General features: G+C 49.6%; 1 protein-coding gene across 2 annotated transcripts in view; it reads left to right on the forward strand.

Annotated features, from left to right (window-relative positions):
- Window positions 1-21,258, forward strand: part of COL15A1 (collagen type XV alpha 1 chain) — a 108,396-nt gene that overhangs the window by 66,032 nt on the left and 21,106 nt on the right. For both annotated transcript variants that reach the window (XM_030293220.2, XM_032595535.1), the window contains 14 exons: window positions 704-829; window positions 1,405-1,467; window positions 7,718-7,753; window positions 8,194-8,334; window positions 8,539-8,607; window positions 9,433-9,468; window positions 9,574-9,657; window positions 11,158-11,223; window positions 13,181-13,216; window positions 15,765-15,827; window positions 18,097-18,165; window positions 18,276-18,311; window positions 20,933-20,986; window positions 21,088-21,147. In XM_030293220.2, coding sequence (XP_030149080.1) covers window positions 704-829; window positions 1,405-1,467; window positions 7,718-7,753; window positions 8,194-8,334; window positions 8,539-8,607; window positions 9,433-9,468; window positions 9,574-9,657; window positions 11,158-11,223; window positions 13,181-13,216; window positions 15,765-15,827; window positions 18,097-18,165; window positions 18,276-18,311; window positions 20,933-20,986; window positions 21,088-21,147 — 939 coding nt within the window. The remainder of the gene's footprint in view (window positions 1-703; window positions 830-1,404; window positions 1,468-7,717; window positions 7,754-8,193; window positions 8,335-8,538; window positions 8,608-9,432; window positions 9,469-9,573; window positions 9,658-11,157; window positions 11,224-13,180; window positions 13,217-15,764; window positions 15,828-18,096; window positions 18,166-18,275; window positions 18,312-20,932; window positions 20,987-21,087; window positions 21,148-21,258) is intronic.

Here is a 21,258-nt window from a genome sequence, read left to right on the forward strand (position 1 = left end):
AAATTCCAACTGATTGGATTTTTATTATATATATATATATATATATATATATACACACACACACACACATATATATATGTATATATATGGAGAAAACATGATATAAGGGGCTCAGAAAGACTTGGGTTAAAATCCCACCTTTTCTAATAATTAACTGTGAGTGGGTGAGCTCAAACCAAGCTACAATATCCTACTGAGCCTTAGTTCCCCATCAGCTAAGTGGGAACACCAGTCTCTACTTACAGTGTTACTGTGAGGAAAAGAGAGAATGGGTGGAACATATATGTTCTGATGTTCTGTATATGTTTATCCCCTCCCCCGCTGTTTCTTTTCTTTTCTTTTTTCTAATAATTTATTGTCAAGTTAGCTAACATACAGTGTATACAGTGTGCTCTTGGTTTTGAGGGTAGATTCCCCCGACTCATCACTTACATACAACACCCAGTGCTCATCCCAACAAGTGCCCTCCTCAGTGCCCATCACCAGCTTTCCCTCTGTTCCCCCCCACCCCAAATCAACCTTCAGTTCGTTCTCCACACTCAAGAGTCTCTTATGGTTTGCCTCCCTCTCTGTTTGAAACTATTTTTTCTCCTTCCCTCCCCACCATGGTCTTCTGTTAAGTTTCTCGAGTTCCACATGTGAGTGAAAACATATGATATGTCTTTCTCCCCTGCTGTTTCTTAACAGAGTATCTGCCTTTTAGGGTCCCCCAGGTCCCCCGGGCCCACCCGGCTCACCTGGGATTCCAGGAAAACCAGGAACTGATGTTTTCATGGGACCCCCTGGATCGCCTGGAAAGGATGGAGCTGCTGGTGAACCTGGGCCCCCGGTGAGCCCCTGGGGTCATGTCCCCCCTCTCCGTGGCCATGAGACTTCCTCTATCCAAGGAGGGGTGTACAGACCCCATACCCCAGCATGAAGACTCATGATAGAGAGCGAGCAGCTAGCTAACATTTGTAAACAAAAGTCCTCCTCAGCTGAGTCATTACTAAGGCTCATAAGAAGCAGAAGCCAAGAAACACACCATCCTATGCACTGTTTTGCAGCTTTATCTTTAGTATAGGAAATGCAGACTCGTGGAATCTTGGAATTATAGGACATATCAAAGTGCGGGGCCTGGGGCAGGGGGTCCTTAGAGACCCTCTAGTCTGACTCAACCTCCTGTTCCCCCTCAGAGGGGAAAATGCAACCCAGAGAATGAAGGACACTCATCCAGGGGTACACAGCCAGCAGTGGCCATGCTGGGGCCAGGGACCAGCATTCCACCCTGGACCAACACAATGCTCCTGGACCCACTGGCCTCACCCGCTCCGTCCTCCCAGCCCTGGCCTCCTTTTCCAAGAAAGGTTCATGCTTGATTCTTATCAGAGATGTTATGAGCTGATTGTCGCTGATGTTCTCCAGGGCCCTGAGGGACAGCCTGGACCCGATGGAGCCTCCGGCCTTCCTGGGATGAAGGGGGAGAAGGTACGGGCAGGGGGGGTTCCAACACATGGGGGCCACCAGGCCCACACTGTCTCTGACCTCTGGGCCTGTCCTTGCCTCTTAGGTGAAGGACCCTTTCTGATCCCCTCCTAATCCTCTCTCTGCTGGATGTCCCCATCCCAGGGCTCTTGATGCCCAAACCTGAGCTCAGCATCTCCAGCTTTAGTGAATGGTGCTGCCATCTACCCAGTCACGAGGATGCAAAGGCAGAATCTCTAACCCCTTCTTCCTCTCTTTTCCTGCCGTGCCCCACCTGTTGCTAGGACTGGCCCGCCTGACAGTCACCTCTCTTGCCTGTCTCCACCCTGACCTGATGTTCACCTCTCCTGGCCCACATGATGGCATCAGGCTTCTCACCAGCGTCCCATCTCCCCACCTGTAACCCAGCTTCTGCCCGCCTGCCGCACCTGTCCATCTTCCTGCTTCAGGCTCTCTCCAGTCACAGCCCTCTCCACTGAGAAGGCACCGAACCCTGACTGTGTGCGGACCTGCCTTCCCAGCTCCATCTCCTGCTGCTCCCTCACGTGGCTTCTGGGTCAACGAGCAGCACTACTGATGTGCTGTGGGCATGCTCTTCCTGGACAGCCCCCTGGCCTTTGCACAGGCTTTCTCCCCATCTCAGGTGATCTTTCCCTTTTCTCATCCTCCAAGGGCCAGTTCGGATATATCCTCTGAGAAGCCCTTTCAGACTCCCTATTAGCAGAAGGGAGCCCTCCTTCCTGTGCTTTCCGTTAGCACGGTATTTGTTCTGCTGGGACTCCTCTTAGCCAATGTTAGCTTACCTGTGCCCCCACCCCTCCCCTGACAAACAGCACTAGCACTGTCTGTGTGTCCTTAGTTTCTGGCTCAGGCCCCTGTTAGCGTTTGGTTAGCGAATCTGCTGCTCCCTTCACTCTCTTCATTCTCTGTAAGCCTGTCTCTCTTCGGTCTGCAAACCCCACGTGGTGCCTTGGGGGCGGGGTTCCTGCCCCTACAGTGTTCCCATCCGGGGTTGATGAGATAAGCCAAGTCCCCTGCAAAGGAGGGCAATAAAGATAAGGTAAGCCTCCGTGTGGTGATACAGGCAGGCATGAGTGTAACTGGGGTTCAGAGGAGGAAGGGTCCCTCCCAGCTGGGATAAGGACCAAGGTCTTCTGTGTGCTCCACGGCATGAAGTTGTGGAAAATGTCAACTCCCTAGACACCACCATCTTCATGGAACTGATTTTCCAGTTTCCGACAGCTCTCAAGTGTGTTTATTTTAATTGAAACAGTAACTCGATTTTCGCGGAAACCTCCTTTCTCAGAAGAAGAAGAAAGAAACGGTTGTCAAGCTGTATAGAACTCTCTCTATAAGTACTGACTATTTCATAAGAAATTAGATTCTTCGGGAAACATCACAGACCCACACTGTTCCTCCCTGTCCTTCTTGCCAGCTCTCCTGCACCCGCCCCCACATGCCCCTCCCTTGCTCGTCTGGCATTTAAAAATACCCGTGCCCACATCCGCACGCTGACACCAGAGTAAGCACGCTCTGCACTGTTCAGGGGAGCAGCCGTGCACAGGGTGGCAGGCTTGTATAGGATGATTGTTGGAGATCAATTACATTCCCCACCTCCACTCCCCAAAATTTGCTGTGAGTCCTAATTCATTGTACTATGTGCATAAGATGCTTTCTGGTCAAGTAAAAGCAGATTCTAGAAGGACTTGGAAACTTACATCTGGAGAGCTCAAAGGAATCGTTGCAGATGACATTTACCTAAAAATAACTTTTAAAAGCCAAAAGTAAACCAAGGAGCATAGTATGGATGTAAAATAATAGAAATGTACTACAGAAAATCAGCAGTCTCTGGGAGGGAACCCAGCATAAGATCCAATGATACAGCTGATCCTTGACTCCCCTCCACAATATCTGTACTTCAGGCTTGCACAACTCCAAGGGACTCATTTCTTGCCAGGAAGTGCCTTCCGCAGTTGCATGGATTCTTGTAAGGAGATCTTTTCTCATGCTGCTCAGAAAGCAGCCTCCTTCTCACTTACAGGGCGCATAGACCAGTCTGGGCAGTTGTCTAAAGGGGAGTTTTTTCCCAGAGAATGAGGTCCAAGCTTATCTGACTGGAAAAAAAATATTGTCATATATAATCATTATTTTCAAATGTAGGATTGTCATCAAAATGTGAATGGTCATTAAGAATTCTTGAAGTAAATAGTTTATTTTATGTTGAGTTCCATGGTAGGAGTACTCCTTAATTTATTTTCCCAAAATTAAGATGAGCAGCTACTCTGAGATCTTTAGCCCATGAAGGAACAGGCGAAGAGTATCCTGCTTTCTCAGCTACTGAATGTTCCTGGAAAGGATGCTGAAGAACGTGCCGGAGACGCGTCTCTATGACATTCCTTTCTGCTTTTTGCATTGCACACTGTGACAGCCGGATCTGCGGCACACATGTAGCATTTACTATTGTCACTCTTTTCCTTCGTTCACACTCTGAATGATTCATTGTATTCTTCAGTGTCAAAAGGTGCTGGGACACCGAGGCAGAAAAGAGCTTGTGTTTTGACATTTTCTTCAGTGTCCAGAATTGCTGAGGGACGTGGAGTTCCCTATAACGGGCTTTGAGTGATCTCACTGAGCCACCGAAATGTCAGTGTTGGGCCTTATAAAGCAGATTCTGTCTTCCCCATGGGATGAGAAGAAATGCAAGTAATTCATCATCGCCTTCCCTTTCTCTACGTAACTCCAGTTTGGCTTTGAGCAATTGTCTAAGTCTTACACACTAAAAACAGCGTGCCCCTTAAGAACCTAAGCGGTGGGTACATCATAATCGGGTGTCAGGATATTTTCCTGACTCCTTCTTTTGTGAATCCTCAGAGATTCTCCCATTGGAGGCCCCCAACCACAGTCCCCTGATGTAGGGCCATATCTCCTGTGGTTGACCACTCCTGGCCACCAGTTCCCTTTGGTCCTCCCCTCTGCTCAGAACTCACAGCTGGCTCCAATCTATGGGACCCACATGCATTTAACAAGGATCCAGTAATGGGTTTGGAGCTCGTAACAGCTTATTTCAGTTAAAAATTCCAATATTGGCCCGATTTCCTATTTCATATCTCCTTTAACCATCAGATGTGTTTGGTACAAAATCAGGATTATGGGCCTCCATAAAACCAAATAGACCAAGGTCAATTGTAATTGTAACTAATTGAAGTTATCGATGTAACAAACCCCATGAGCAAAAGTGACAGACAGCCACAAGGCAGTAAGTTGTGCCATCTGAGATACCACAACAGAAAACGACAGTGCATGTATTTATTAGGTTTTTTGATGTTCCTGTATGTTGAAGTCTAATAATGTCCTTGGCAAATCTGATAACTATAATGAGCAGAAATTTCTAATGCATTCTGAAGCATGATTTTGTAGCACTCCTGCACCTCATTCTTTTACAGTATTTCCCTTGTAGAACTGACCTCTCCACACTTCATCTCCACAACCAGACCTGCAGCTTGGCTGGCTGAAATTGTAAGACACACAAGCCTCACACTGAGGAATTGGATATAGGTCTGCCATTATCATTTTGGGAGCAGAGAGTCTTTGCTGACTCTTGTAATTGGAGTTTCCCAGTTTTCACTCTATCTGTTCGTGTAAATTCCAGTTAAGACGAGCACTCCCATCCCCAGGCTGATCTGCTCAGATTCCAAAATGGTGGCCACCAAATCTGTGAGCCAATGGAATGGGCCTAAATACTACCTTTTTGCATGTACAAGCTGGATAAAATCATCTGCTTCTGAGACCGGTAACTCAAGGTCCAAAATATCTTCTAGACTTCCTCTGAAACTGCTACAAGACATACTCTTAATTTGAAGAGCTGGGAAGGCAATTTAAAAAAGACAGTTTTTCACTTTCCGAACATAATTTTCTTTGACAGGCTCAGCTGGCAACACAACAATAAGGTTTTCAGAGAATAGAGTCCAGAAGTCAAGAGATGAAGCTAATTTAACTTCTCTCTCACAGTTTCCCTGACTGTGATTTGACTTGTTACTGGAAAGGTGCATACAGTTGGCACTTCCTTCAAGGACAGATTGCAACAGGCAGCAGATGATGGCGCGGCTGGTCACGCCCAAGAAATGCAGGCGCAGAAACCGCAGCCTCCAGATTAGGCAGCAAAACTGGAACCCGATTGTTTTTGTTTATGCCCATGGTGAATGGTCACAGGTAGTTTCTCCTGGGCCAAGCGGCAGGCAGAGAAGCCTCTGAGCCCAGCCACCACTGCTTCCTTCGCCGAAGCACCCCTTCCCCTCCCTGCACCTGCTAATGCCCTGGGCGACTGCAGCCTGATTGTGACAAGGCGCATCTCTTGTTATTCAGCCCTTACGGATGGCTTCCTTTCAACAGTTAATGTATTTTTTTTTTCAACGTTTATTTATTTTTGGGACAGAGAGAGACAGAGCATGAACGGGGGAGGGGCAGAGAGAGAGGGAGACACAGAATCGGAAACAGGCTCCAGGCTCTGAGCCATCAGCCCAGAGCCCGACGCAGGGCTCGAACTCACGGACCGCGAGATCGTGACCTGGCTGAAGTCGGACGCTTAACTGACTGCGCCACCCAGGCGCCCCAGCAGTTAATGTATTTTTATTTCTAAGGTCTCTAATTCTTTCATATAAGCATTGTGCTTATTTCATAATAATTTGTCCATGTTTCATGGCTGTAATAGCCTCCCTTTTCTCCCTGAGAATATGTATTGTACGCTTAAAGTCCTGATAAGGTTGTGTTCTTCACGCTCCTTCCTTGGGCATACATTCTATTGCCGGCACTGCTGCCTGTCTTTCTTAAATGTTTATTTTTATTTTATTTTATTTATTTTAGTTTTTATTTTTGTATGCCTCTCTTTGATAGTGTTGCCCTCCCTCTGATATGTGTTGTTTCTTGCTCCTGTGTTTGCTTTCAAAGTTGGAATCTCTCTTTGGTCTGTTTTCTGCCTCTGTTCATACAGATTGTTGGGGAGTTGGGCAGCGGCTACTTCTGAGGCTTGCAGGTTTCAGTGGGTTTCAGGATGGGGGCAGTGGGGTGTGCCATCAGTCAGGGCACCTCAGCAGCTGGTCTTAGGAGTTTGGGGTATCCCTGGATCTCCCAGGATTCCCTAGCCACTCGGGGCTCTGCCCGATGCCCTGGCTCCAGTAAACAGCTCTTATTGTTCTAGGAGTGGGGGCTGGGAGGTGAGGGGGAATGGGCAGGGCTGGCTGGCTTTCCTGCTCCGGAATTTCGACCTATCTGCCCATCAGCACCACACCCTGCCCCTCGCTTCCACCGCCACTTCTGCAGGATACTTTTTCCCCTGTGCTTTCTCTCCACTACTGAAGTCTGTGGCTTCAGCTTTCTGTATTTTCCCTTTGGTATTCCTCACTATTTTCAGATTCAGTGTCATTCACCATCTTATTTTTGAGCATGTTATTTTGGAACTAGCCACTTTGTCCTTCCTATGGATTTGATATTGGAAGGGCAATCCAACCTAGAATAAGAGGGGACTGGGGAAGGGCACAGCCTTAGATGGTGGGTACATCATCATCGGGTGTCAGGATGTTTTCCTGACTCCTTTTGTGAGTCCTCAGAGTTTCTCCCATTGGAGGCCCCCAACCACAGTCCCCTGATGTAGGGCCGTATCTCCTGTGGTTGACCACTACTGGCCACCAGTTCCCATTGGTTCTGCCCTCTGCTCAGAGCTCACAGCCGGCTCCATTCTGTGGGACCCACATGTTACCCCCCAGAAAACCTATTTTGTGGCCCCCATTAGGGGTATACATGTAACCTGCTTTAGAGAAACACCCCCAACCCCATTCTGGGGCCACTCCAGCTAGCCTTTTGTCTTTAGATATTTCCGGAAGAAAGCCAGTCACCAGTTCACAATTCTCCAAAAGTCTAGGGAATACATATCAAGTTTTTGAAGTCCCTTTCTTGGCCTCAAGTACCAGACCTATCTCTTTATTTCCAACATGGGAGGGGTGGGGTAAGGGACCCGCCAGTACACAGATAATTCTCCAAGGGAATTCTTCTTCTGCAGTCTCTCCTTGGTTAATCTCCAACTTCTCCTTTTTACTCTTAAGGTAGGTAATGAGCTAAGAGTTGAAAAATGGATTTTTCAAGTCAGCTCATCTAATAACCTGTTACTCGAGAGCCTCTAATTCTGCATTTTCTTTGGAATATACCTACTGAAATATATATTAATTGGGCCTTTTTCTTGCTTTTTTTCCCCCTCCCTCAGGGAGCAAGAGGGCCTAATGGGTCAGCCGGTGAAAAGGTAAAAGAAAAAAAAAAAAAAGAAAGAAAAAGAGAAAGCTTTCTTATTCTTCCCCTTTCTCTGGGTTTACTGTAATTGGACTGCTGGGCTGGACTGCTGAGTATATAAGCATCGGGGAGAGAAACACATCTCTCAGATGTGTTCTCAGAGAGAAACACATCTCAGGAACTGTTCTGGGACCGCAGACCCACTAGAGAGGGAGGGGGAAACCACCCGCTCCTTTCCCACGCCCTCCCTCCGCACAAACACGTGCACAGGAGCGCATCCGCTTGTCTCCAAGTGTCAGCAAGACCGTGGTTTCTGTACCTGGAAGCAGTGCCCATCAGAAAATCCATCAACCTCATTTAGTTCAAAGAACGATTTCCCAACTCAGGTGTGTATGTTACTCCTTTTACCAGCGACCCCAGGGCTGCACAATCAGCCTGTCCTCTTCCTTACAGGGTGACCCTGGCAGCAGAGGCTTACCAGGACCTCCGGGGAAAAACGGACAAGTTGGCGCTCCTGGGGTCATGGGACCTCCAGGGCCTCCTGGACCCCCAGGGCCCCCAGGCCCTGGATGTGCAATGGGACTTGGATTTGAGGTACTCCCCCACCCTTTTGGTGGTTAAAGAACAATGGGCACTAGGGGCTGTTGGAAAAACCAGCTAAGAGAATGCGGGTCCGAGGGCAGAGGCTGTGTGTGACTCCCCACTGGGCCCAGCCAGCTCCAGGTCCCAGCTCCACACCTGGCACACGCATGTGCTCTGGAATTGGATGTGAAATTCTCATTCTTCCTCCTTCTCCAGGATACCGAAGGATCTGGAAGCATCAGGCTGTTGCATGAACCCAGGATCTCTGGACCAGCGGTTTCAAGTGTAGGTTGAGTTTTGAAACGTTCATTTTGAGGATTGTCATATTGTCCTGCTGGAGTGGGGAAGCTGTGGGGTGCCGCCGTGGCCCTGTTCCTTTTGGTAACTCACCCTCTCTGCACCTCCAGCTTCCAGCCATGCAGCGGGGAGACTGGGTGCTCTTTACAACCTGTTTCTTTAAGGAGCAGCACAGGAGTTTTGCACAAAACATCATAGGGGAAAACTTGAAAGTCATCTTTATCTCTCTCTCTATCTTTCTCTCTCTTTCCCTCTCTCTCTCTCTAGTCCCTTACCATCAAGCATGTCTGCTTCATTGCCTCCTACCTGCTGCCTCATTTCAGAACCCTGTGCTCCCAACAAGTGCCCCTTCCCACTGCGTCCAACCGTGGGGAGATGTTGTCCCTCTTCTGCAATGATTTCCTGCTCTCAAGAGGACCAACGCCCAGATCTCATTATGTTTGTCAAATGGGACCCAGAGCTAAGCACGGCAGCCCAGCAGAAACAGGGCCTCGAAGGGACAAGCAGCATAGCCCTCTCTGCAGTTAAATTAGACCTTCCCTATCCTCCAGATGCAGAGGGCTCTGAGAGTCAGGGTTAAGAGGACACTCACCCCATGCTAGGAGAGAGCCTCCGTGGGTGTTCTTCCTTCTGATTCTGGAAAGGGGATTTGCCCCACATCTTTTGCTCTCCTTATCTGGGGCAAAATCCATGTGGGAGCTGAGGGAGAGATGGCAAGATGTGAGGATAGATGAGGAGTAAACAAAGTGAAGAGAAGAAAACCAAAGAATGTCTGTTTCTTTGTTTGTTTGCTTGTTTTGTTTGTTTTACCAGGGTCCCAAAGGAGAAAAAGGAGACCAGGGGCCCAAGGTGAGGTCACAGATCTGAGGCGGGGGTGGGAGAAATTTCCAGCCAGCTTCTAGGAGCATTATCCATGTACAATGAATTTTTTTCCACTATCACTGTTGTATCCAGGGTGACAGAGGGATGGATGGAGCCAGCATTGTGGGACCCCCTGGGCCCAGGGGGCCGCCAGGGCGCATCGAGGTCTTGTCCAGTGTGAGTACCAGCCAGGTTGGAGCATGACTGTGTATTTTCTGCCTTCGCTAAAGGGGAGAGAAAGTTGTCCACAACTTCAGGGATGGTGGTTACACAGAGGGCATGTAGCTGGCATCTGGCATTGGCATTTCCACCTACCAGCACACCCCTTGTGTCTGCTCCTGCCCCAGCACCACGGTTCTCTCACACAGCACTTCCAGAATACTCCTCTTATTGGCAGCATCTGCAGTCAAGAGAATGGCTGTGACAGAGAGGCAGAGGAACATAAGTGGGGGAAGAGTGAGGAAAGATGTTTTGGGGTATGTGAAATTAAGGAAGCCTTTCTGGAGGAGGTGTCTTTGAGCAGGGACTTAGGAGCTGAGAAGGATCTTACCAGGTAGGCACAAAGGGCAGGACTTCCAGAATTCAGCTGGCAGGCACACTCTGAGCCACAGCACAGAATAGGAAAACGTGAGTGAATCCAAGGCACAGGAGGCTGATGGGTGTGGAGGGTGTAGAGAGTGGTGGAAAACTGTAGAGAAGGCTGGGGTGTGGGCAGGGAGCAGAGCAAGGTCCCCTTCATGTTAGAGCATCACACTGGTGAAAAACTGTGGCTCTTCTGAGACAAGTGATGCCATACTGGTAGATGACAGAGAGACAGAAAAATCCCAAATAACTGGGGAAAAAAGGATGCCTACAGTTAAAAAAAAAAAAAGTGATTACAAATATCCAGGGTGGGTAAGGGTGTGGTGAAATAGTGAGTCTCATATGCTTTGGTAGCAGTGTAAGTTACAAGGCCCCTTTAGACCACTCTTCAGCAATCCATTAAAACAAAAGTGTCCATACCCCCCAGTTCCATGTGGAAAGACATCCATGCTCCATTGTTGGAAGAAGCAAGTTGAAGAATTCTGCGTTCAGCCTGATGCCGTTGACGTAAAATAGGCACACGGACACACACACTGTCAACGCTGCGTGCTTTCTATGGAGATGTATATGGAAATATATGCTTTAAAAGTATGTGTGTGTGTGTTTAAAATTTTAAAAGAGAAGACATTCATAGATGGTGCAATTTTTTTATTTTTATTAAAAAAAATTTTTAATGTTTATTTTTGAGAGAGAGAGAGAGAGAGAGACAGAGTGCAAGCAGGGGAGGGGCAGAGAGGGAGAGGGAGACACAGAATCCGAAGCAGGCTCCAGACTCTGAGCTGTCCACACAGAGCCCAACGCAGGGCTCGACCTCACGAACCGTGAGATCATGACCCGAGCCAAAGTCAGACGCTTGACCGACTGAGCCACCCAGACACCCCATGGATGGTGCAGTTTTAAGGTTAATTGAAAGAAGAAAGTCTACAGCAGCTCAGCGCTGTTTCATAAGGGGTGGGGAGGGGATGCCAGTGAGTTTAGGGTGTTGCGTTTGCCTCTACTCTGCGGTGCTGGGGTGACTTCAGTTAAAGACTCCTTGCCAGGAACAAGGTGGAATGTGCTACCCTCTGTCTCATTGTCTGTTTTCTCTCTTTTCAGTCTTTGGTTAACATCACCCACGGGTTCCTGAATCTCTCGGATATCCCTGAGCTCATTGGGCCTCCGGTGTGTATCCACAGCTGCCCTAGAGTGAAGTTCTTCCCAGATACCCTGCTGAAACTAAGCTGGGTTGGTTTGGCATCTTTTTAGCTCCTGAAGCATGGAGCTAGAATATGTCAGAATAGAATGGAAAAAAGAACTTTGCATTTTCTGAGAAGTTGGTATCACATTAATTTGATCACTCGGGAAGTTTTGTGTCCAATGCAGTGGAAGCTTCCAGTCTCATGTATCGGAAGTATGTGTCATGGAAAGCAAAGAATCCTAAGTAACAAACCGATTGACGTCTGTGGGATGCCTTTGGCCTGCTTTTATTTGCATGATCTCATCTCCTAGAACGGGAAGAGCCTAGGGAGACCTAGCCTTGTGCTAATGGGAAAACCAGCGCACAAGGAGAGAACATGACCTGCTTTGGTCTTTCCAGCCCCCTGTTAGAGATCGGGACCACTTAGCAAAGCTGCAGTATCTCTGCAAGTCTGCAGAGTCGGCCTATGGCATAAGGAGACCTAAAAGGAAGGAAGCTCCTTCCTGCAGCCTGTGCAATAAATCCCCGTTGCACCTCCTAGCATCTGCTGGTGACAGCCGGAAAGAGAGGAAAGAGCTGTGGTCTTAGGAGCCCTGGGGTTCCAGCCCATGTCCACACACCACTCTGAGCCTCTGAGCCTGTCCTCTGACACTGCCTCAGCAGCCTTTAGGGCAGCTCATAAGAGGTTGGTGGATGTGAATCTGCTTTGCAAATGGCAGCACTTAGCGCAAGCCCACATGCAGATTGAGGCTTATACTTCCACAGCTGGGCAGCCCACCCACCCCTGTGGTCCCAAATGAGGTTGGCCTCCACCCCCAGCATCCATGTCCTGGGGAGAACTTGGCGCTCCCCCCAAGGCTTCTGCAGATATCTGGGACGTTCTTCTAGAGCCAGCCTGTCCTTCTGAGGGACCTCTGTTGGTGGGTACTTCTGTCGTCTCTTTACTACAGCCAATGGGGCTTCTTTTCCTTGGTTTCTGTAAAATCACTCAAAATACCCCAATAGTTAACCCCTAAAGCAAACCAGCTCTCAAGAAAAAGTCATCTCACAAAGGGTCTTGGTATTTCCCAAACAATTAGAGGTTTGGGGTTATTAGGCGGGTTATTACTAAAGGAAAATACCCTCTAAAATCAAAGATTCGGCATCTCTGTCCTAAGAGTCCCTGGGGCTTGTCTGCCCCATCCCTTCTCCCTCCCCGCACCCCTAGAATCTGCCTTCCCTGCCAATCCCCGTCCTTCCTTTAGCAAATCCAAGGATCCTTTTCGTTCCTAATGAAGGGCCAGAATTTTCCTACTCAGAGGCCCATCCCTCCCTGAGGGGACTCAAGTCCCAGCTGGCACCCTTCTGCTTCCCCACCCCACTGTATATACAGTGGGTTGAGAAACGTGTTGCTCTCCAGTTGTCTGTCTCTCTATGTATTCTGCCAAAGTCAGACATTTAATGAGCATGTGGGTACCTGGGCCGGCAGGAAGAAGAGTCCCGGCCAATGTGGAGTGAACCGCACACTGTCTGTTTGTTCTTCTCTGAGGGAGAAGCACTGAGTCTTCCACCCCCAAATACCTCGGCACACCCTTTGGGCCCACGCCTCAGAAATTAGGGGCTGCTTCTCCAAGAACATGTATCAAGTGATTTCACAGAGGAGAAGGCAGACCCTTCAAATGTAGAGTCCTGCATGGGGTGGGGTGGCAGTGGGGGCTCTGGGCTCCTGGGCACAGTTTCTGACTCCGTCACTAACCAGCCGCGTGACTCTGCACGGTCCCTTCCCCTCTTGGGCCTCAACATCCTTGTCTGCAACATGGATCGTGAGACACCCTCCACCGTGGGAACATGCTTGGGTCTTTGGGAGCTGCTGGGAGGGGGTGGGCCCCTGAAGCACAGCATTCCTGCTGGCTCTGGAAATGCTGCTGCTAACCAGCCTATTTTATCTTTGGTATGTCACAGGGTCCGGAGGGCATACCTGGGCTGCCGGGATTTCCAGTAAGTACCACAGTAGCCATCTTCCCTCTGTGCCCTGGGGCTGTGTTCATTCTGTGCCTTCCACCTGGAATGCCATTCTCTTCCTTCTCTATGACACCATCTTGTTCATGTAACCTGCCCTGGTTGACCCTCACCTGGAGCGATCCTTTCCTCCTTTTTTTTTTTTTTTTTTTAATTTTTTTTTTATTTTTTAAAGTTTATTTAAAAGAGACAGAGCGTGAGTGGGAAAGGGGCAGAGAGAAAGGGAGACAGAGAATCCCAAGCAGGCTCCGCACTGTCAGCGTGGAGCCCGATGCAGGGCTTGAACTCATGAAACCTTGAGATCAGAACCTGAGTCGAAACTAAGAGTCAGGACGCTTAACTGACTGAACCACCCAGGTGCCCCATCCTTTCCTCCTTTGAGTCCCATAGGCTTTATTTTCACCTCTGCTGTGATTCTTTTCTGCCCTTAATAAGTTATTCACACCCTTGTCTTTTTTTCTCGATTGTACTGTGAACAGCTTGTGGAGGTTGGGTCTTAATCTCTCTCCTGGTACCAGCAGAAACCAGAGCCAGTGGTTGGCTGCCTATGAATGTGAGGGGATGAGTCAAGTATACAGTCCCCGCAGATCAGTGTCCTAAAGAGAGAGGATGGGAGCAGTGGGGGATGAGGGGGAGCAATCACAGACTAGAAGCCCAACAATTAATAGTCTGTGTGCACACTATTGTGGCTTCCACCGTGGAAGGTGAATATGCATTTCTGTATAGAAAGTGATCAGTTTTGTCTAAAAGTGTGAGCTTGTGCTTACGCTCAAGGCTCCAGCGTGAAATCTGCACAATTTCTCCAAGACGCTCCAGATCTGAAATGTCCTAATGCCAACAGCGTATGCGTTGCCTCCAGGCAAATGAAGGAGATTTAACAAAACTGTGACAGAAATTTATTCTTGATGATGGAATATAAGTGATTTCTCTTTCTGTTTCTTTCTGTTTTTCTGAGCTTTTTACATTTTGGTTTTTTAATTTTTTTTAATGTTTATTTTTGAGAGAGAGAGAGAGAGAGAGAGAGAGAGAGAGAGCAAGCAGGGGAGGGGCAGAGAGAGAGGGAGACACAGAACCCAGGCTCCAGGCTCTGAGCTGTCAGCACGAGGCCGACTTGGGGCTCCAGCCCATGAACTGCGAGATCATGACCTGAGCTGAAGTCGAACACTTAACGGACTGAGCCACACAGGTGCCCCTGAACTTTTTACATTTTGCAAAAGGAGCATATCCTGTCATGACACTGGCAATATGTGTGAACTAGATCTCAGGAACAGGAGAGAGAGTGGCAGTCATGGAGAACACCTCTTTTGTTAAGAGGAGGAGAGGCCAGACCTCTGAGCTCCGGCCCTGGCTTGGCTGCTCCGAACCAGGGGCATGTTCCAGAACACGTTTTCTTCTATATAAGTAGGGCTGTGTTCCCGCGGGAGCCCCCAGGGCCACTTTAGGGAGTAAAGAGGGGGCCACAAAGTGGGATTCCAGGCCACCAACCTGCAATAAAGAAGCTCCATTTGACATATTTTATATATTGAGCTTTCATTCAAGTCTTTACTTGAAAAAAAAAAAGGAATGAAAAGAGTTTCATTGCTAAAAAGTAACAATAACAAATATTTGAAAGCCACTGCTCTAGTGGGTAACTCCCCCTTTAACCCACAAGACTGCACAGGGACTTGTGAAAAGCTACATGGCAGTAAAGTGTGAAACACCTTTTTGGGGCAGACATCTGGCTGTGAGTCACTGTCACAGGTATATAGTGTTGGAGTTGAGAAGAGGTCACCTCTGGCCGGGTGTGCAGAACTTGGCTCCACAGAGGGGTGGCTGGGCATTCCCGCAGCGGGAAGGGCGTGGGCAGAAGCGCGGAGGCAGTGGGCAGGGCAGAGAGGATAAGGGGAAAGGCTCACCTGGGTGTGTGATGGGGAGCAGGGGATGAGGTGCTGAGGCTGGCTGGGATGGGTTTGAGTGTCAGGCTGGGACATTTGGATCCCATCCCATATGTGGTGGGGAGCCAGACGGGAAGCGGGAGTCCCAGGCGATGAATGGTGGGTGGAGGCAGGCCACGGGGTGGCCAGGAGGACCCATGGGGTAAGCAGGGGCAGCAGGACGAGGCTTCTCAGTAGGGCCCCTCAGAGGAAGCCAAAGTTCAGAGGCAGGGGCCTCTAGGCCTCCTAGCGCTCAGTGCTGTCGTCTTTCCACCATACCACAATTCTTGCATCACTTAAAATTAAGAAAACATCATGGCTAGTTGTGACTTCTTCCTAGCAGCAGAAGAAGCTCTTTTTTTCTTTTTAAGTTTATTTATTAATTTTGAGAAAGAGAGAGAGCTGGGGAGGGGCAGTGAGAGAGGGAGGGAGAGAATCCAAAGCAGGCTCCATGCTGTCAGTGCAGAGCCTGATGCAAGGCTTGAACTCATGAACCGTGAGATGACCTGAGCCGAAACCAAGAGTCGGACACTTAACCGACTGAGCCACCCAGGCACCCCTAAAGCATTTTAATCTTAACAAACAACAAAATACCTTCCGATGATTCCTTTCAGGGCCCTCGTGGACCAAAAGGTGACACCGGTGTGCCTGGATTTCCAGGACTAAAAGGAGAACAGGTAAGAGGGACCCAGGTATTTAGTGGGATCATGCTCCAGAATTTGCTAAATATTTCAAATTGGCTGAAAGTAGCTTTTAACTTTAAAAAAGTTTTCCGAGATATAATTCACATGCCGCAAAATCCATTCCTTTAAATTGTAGAGTTCAGTGATTTTTAGTATATTCACAAGGTTGTACAGCCATCACCACTTCCCAATTCTTGCACATTTTCGTGCCAAAAAGAAACTCCATATTTAGTAGCAGCCACTCCACAGCTGTTAACTTTTATGATCTAAGTGGCCCTCCAAGGTGAAGGTGGGTCATGGTGGAGACATTGATTCTCATCATAGTCCCATGTGCCATGCTTTATCTAGCGACCTGTTGGGCACCCCCATTAGAGTGTGTGCTCCCTGAGGGCAGGGCCACATGCCAGTTTCTTCTCTATGGTCCCAGTACTTAGCATAGGATCCAGTGCACAAATGGCACCCAAGACATTTATTGGATAAAGGAACACAAAATTAATCAGTACAATAGATGCTAGTATTTAGAAGTTATAAGTTGAGCATTCTGCATTTGGATGGCAGTCTTGGTCCAGAATCTTTGGAATAAGTATTTAGCATGCAAAGAATATCCTGGGAACTCCCAAGACACGGAACGGACCTTTCTATCCTTCCGTATTTGCCTCTTAGAATTAACTTCCTGGTTGGTTTTTATAGATAAGAGGGAGAGTAACATCCATACACAGATTGCAAAGACTCTGGATTGGGTCACGAATTCATCTATCCATTTGTGTACTCATCCATCTTATATCCATTCCTAAGCATGTGCCAGCCGGGTTCCTATAGTAGGCACTAGGGATATAGAAGTAAGACATGGGGAACAGACATACAGTTAGCCAACAGAAAGCATGGCCGTTGCTGTAACGGTGGTCTATGCGAGGCCAATAGCAGAAACCCCTGATCCTTCCTTGAGAGGCACAGAGGGTGGGTATGTCTCCAAAAGAAGGGAGCATTAAGCTTCTGTCTTTTTGTTCTCCCCCCACCATTCCACACTGGCCCCCCAGCAGAGGCTCCAGTGTCTGTTGGACCATAATTTTAGGGCGTAGGGAGTTCAAAGGCTGGGCAAAGGGGTCTGCATTTGGCACCATGTGGGGTGATGTCTTGGGATGCTTTTTGCTGCCTTGGGCCTTTGACAAGCCGCTGCTGTGGCTTGGGAGGAGGCCTGGTCGAACCAGAGTGGCTCTTGCTTTAAACACTATTTTTAGAGGGACCTACGTGCCGTCGCCACCGCTAATTTCCTACCACCTTGAAAACTGGGATGGGCGCCCAGCCAGCTCTGCTCCAGCCCTCACAGCAAACGCACTTTCTCTCGCTCTGCCTCTAATGCTTCTGTGCTTGTCCTTCTTACTGCTGCCGTGCTCAGGACTGCCTTTCCTCGCCAGTGCAGTGGTAAGATCCAAATATGAGGTGTGGGCTCAGGGGGACGGAGGGAAGAGGCCGCTCTGCTTGCTTTGGCACCGCTGTCCCGGCTGCTTCTGGCCCCGTTGAAGGGGGACTTTAGTGTGGTCCAGCCTAGCACCTCAGGGGCCAGCGCTTAAGTTTGGAGCCAGAGTGTTAGAGTGATATGGAAGGTCCCTCCACCTGGCCTTCTCTGTGCACACATATCTTCTAGGAAGCCTCCTGGGATAAGTAGATGGCTCTGCTGAGGACAGGATCTAGGGCAAGATTGGCCACCTGGCTACCCATCTCCCCAGTTCCCCAGCATCTGAGATAGCTTTGTCTGCTCAGGTTTGCACAGGATCCCGGAGTCTGGGGACAGAGTTCCACATGGAGACACGAGGCCTCTGTGTTGAGAGAGGCCTCTAGTGTTCATATTTTTGTCTCTTTCCCAATTGTAGGCATTTTAACGAGAATAAGGATTGTTAGGGAGGCAAGCCACCAAGTAAATTAGGAGCCAGAGGTTCTCAGAGGGGTGCTGTGTAGTAAGAGGTGGGGAGGACCTTGTCAGGCTGGTTCCTGGAGGGTCGGGGGGTGAGGATGTAGATCCATCGGCGTGGGAGCCCTTGAGGCTTGCAGGACGCCCACCTGGACTTGTTTGTTGAGGGAGTAACCCAGAGAGCGAGTGCTCAGGTAGGAGGCCCCTGCAGTTTGTTCTCCAGGGACAGGTCATGTCCGATCAGCGGGGCTGCAGGTACGGGATCGGGGCTGCAGGACCACAGGCCCAAGGGAGCCTCTGGATGAGGCCGTGAGGAAGAGACCCGATTTCATTGAAAGGTTCTCTGAATTGCAGGGAGAGAAGGGAGAGCCAGGTGCCATCCTCACCGGGGACATTCCTCTGGAACGGCTGCAGGGGAGAAAGGTAATCATGTCACCAGACCCTGAAGGCACACATCCACTTCAACGCCCCATGTTTGTTCCTGGCACCGACTGTGTTCCTCTGAATGACGAGTTCGTATCTCCCTGCTTTAGGGTGAACCTGGTGTGCATGGAGCCCCCGGACCAATGGTAAGCCAGACCATCTCTCAGCTGGGGCTGGACTGGGGGGCTTGAAGCATTTCTCATACTTTGGCTCCGTTAGATTGAGTTGTCAAGTTGTGAAACTAGCAAGGGTGTGGCAAATGTATGTGGATTAGGGTATGCTAATTGTAGTCCAGTGAAAATCTCAGTGGGTTAGCACAGAAGCAGCTTCTCACTCTTGCCAAGCCCATGGTCGTTGTTCCTAGATGGGCATCTACCCCCAAGCAGTGATTCAGGGACCCAGGATACTTTTATCCTGGGACTCTGCTGTCCAGTGGTTTCCCAAGCCACACTGGCATCTTCCAGCTCCGCAGGCTGAGGCTGGGGAGGGGAAAGAGGTCATGAAGGATGATGAACATCACTTTTAGCACATTCCACTGGCCAGAACTCAGAAGCGTAGGTTAGCTGGGTGTCAAGGAAGGAGAGGAGAATCGACTGGTGCCTACCACTCGCGGGTATACCACATGCTTGCTAGCTGAAGATTGCCATTGCCCAAGGAACCCCTCAGAGGAACCCCAGAAAGTCTCTCTTGTTTCTTGGACCTAGTGTCTATGAGGCCTTGGGCAAGTCCATTTCTGTCTGGGCTTCTGTTTTCCCATCTTACAGAAGGCAGAGGTACAGTTAAAGGTATCAAGTTAGTACTAGATAATATGATAGGGCCCTTCTTGGCTTACTTGCTCTAGGAATCTGTAACCCATTTGGGCTGCTGAATGGTTTTTAAGCTCCCAGTTCTCTCAAGAATGAACTGTAAACCTCTCTGTCATAGAGTCCTCCCCAAGAACAAAAACAACAAAATTCAGGTGTAAAATGTCCACTGTGGGTCAGACGCTGTGCTGATACTTCACACAGACCATCTCATGTCAGACTCACTGCTCTAAGAGGTATCAGAATTCCCAGTTTATAGACCAGGAAACGGAGGTCAAAGAGAGTGAGTAACTTACCCGCTGTCACACAGCTTGTAAGTGGTACACTGGGGATTTGAGCCAAGCCTGTTGGAGTCTGTATCCAGGTTTTCCCCGTTGCCCCCAGTAAACATTTCTTCTAAAGCATTTTGGCCTGGAGATTTGTACATGGGGTTTGTTTGGTTGAAGCTGGACCTCAGGCCTGAGGAGAAGGGACCTCACAGACACATGTCCTTGACGAATGGCCCATAACCTCCAAGTTGCATCCCTCAAAGGACCTTTTGAGGCCTTTGGCCCCTTCAGTCGGGCAGAATGGGTGCCCTGCAGAGGAGAAACCGTGGGCTAAGACAGACTGGGGGAGTATGGTGTTAACCACTGGTGAATCACTTACCAACATCCAGTACCATGGAAATATTCCAGGAGTTAGCAATGGTGGCCAGCACGCCGCTTCAGATGGCCATGTCACTTGTTCCTACCAAAGCCCAGTGTGTGCACAGCTTGCCAGGCTCAGACAGCATGGGAGACCTTCTTCTCCTTCGCACGATGATGTCATATGGGCTACTTGTGGCCCTCATGACTGGTATAGCTTACAGCGCCTTTACAAGCTCCCTAGAGCCTTGTTACCCGTGGCTCCTGGATCAACATCATCAGCATCACCTGGGAGCTTGCTAGAAATGCAGAGCCTTAGGCCGCACCCTGGACCTGCTGGGTCTGCATTGTGACAAGATCCCAGGTGGCGCCTGGGCACACTGACGTTTGAGAAGAGCTCTGCACTAGAACATACCACCAAGTGGCCTGTGCCCTGTTACTCCTTCTGTTCTTGCTTTTCTATCTTTAGGACTATTGTGGGCTGGGTACTTTACATACAGAGCCCGTTTTAACTCAGCTTTATTTGCCATTTTCCAGGGCATGGCTATATCTGTTAATGTCAGCAGGAAGAAGGGACTTGGAGACCCCAGGCTTAAACGAGTCATTCCCCTGGGAGGACGGGGCAGACCCAGCTACAGAAGTAGGAAAGTGTAGACTGGAGGCAGAGGGTGTTCTGGGAAGAGGTAGTGTGCATTGTACATATCCTGGATGCCAGAAGGCATAAGGGTTCCTGCAGGAGAGTGGAACAGGGCAGTGGCTCTAGAAGCATGAAGACATAGAAAGCCAGCACTGGAATGAATAAGGGTCCACAGGTCAAAGACTCATCTGAAGAATTGAGGTGCCAGGCCAAGACTCTGGTCCTGAGACACAGGTGGGAGCAAGGCAGGAGCCAAATCCTGGAGCAGGTTCTTAGTCTGGGCTAGCATGAGAGGCGAGGCAGGGCTGCGTTATTCCGACTGGGACATAAGACCTAGGGCAGAGGTCCGTCTTCTAAGCTACCCCAGTACCCAGCTACCAGGGGGCTGTGGCCCTGAGCTACTGCCTCTTGCTCCTTCCTTAGCCCTGACTGAGAGGGTGGGGTCCAGAGTCTTGGGTGGGGTACAGCCTGCAGGAGGCCATGGGGTACAAAGGGGTTGAATCGGTGGTCCCAGCTGAGAGCAGAGAGGTTGGGAGTCAAGGTTCCAGGCAGGTGCATACTTCATAATTGCCTGTTGTCCTCCCTCCTCCCTGCCCAGTGATTCATCCTCACCACTGCCCATGAAGGCAGGCCAGTGCCCCTCATCGCCCTGGCCCTTGACTTTCTCTTCTTTTCTAATCTGATACTTGTTTTGCCTCTAGGGGCCCAAAGGACCACCAGGACACAAAGGAGAGTTTGGCCTCCCCGGACGACCCGTAGGTGTCGCTGTTCCTCAGACTGGATGTGAGGGGAGGACGCGTGGGCTGGGCCAGCTGGCGGTCAGTGGGTTTACTAAGGCATCTCCTGTGGGTTGCAGGGTCGTCCGGGACTGAATGGCCTCAAGGGTGCCAAGGGAGACCGAGGGGTCATGATGCTGGTGAGTGAGATGACCAGTGCCCCAGCCCCCCACTACCTGAGTCCAGTGTCCATGGGGGTGGGGGGGGAGGGAGGCTAAGAGAGTACCGGGTCCAGTGAGTGGGGCTTGCAG

This window comes from Lynx canadensis, chromosome D4, assembly GCF_007474595.2.
Source record: "Lynx canadensis isolate LIC74 chromosome D4, mLynCan4.pri.v2, whole genome shotgun sequence".
In the NCBI taxonomy this organism is placed as follows: Eukaryota; Metazoa; Chordata; class Mammalia; order Carnivora; family Felidae; genus Lynx; species Lynx canadensis.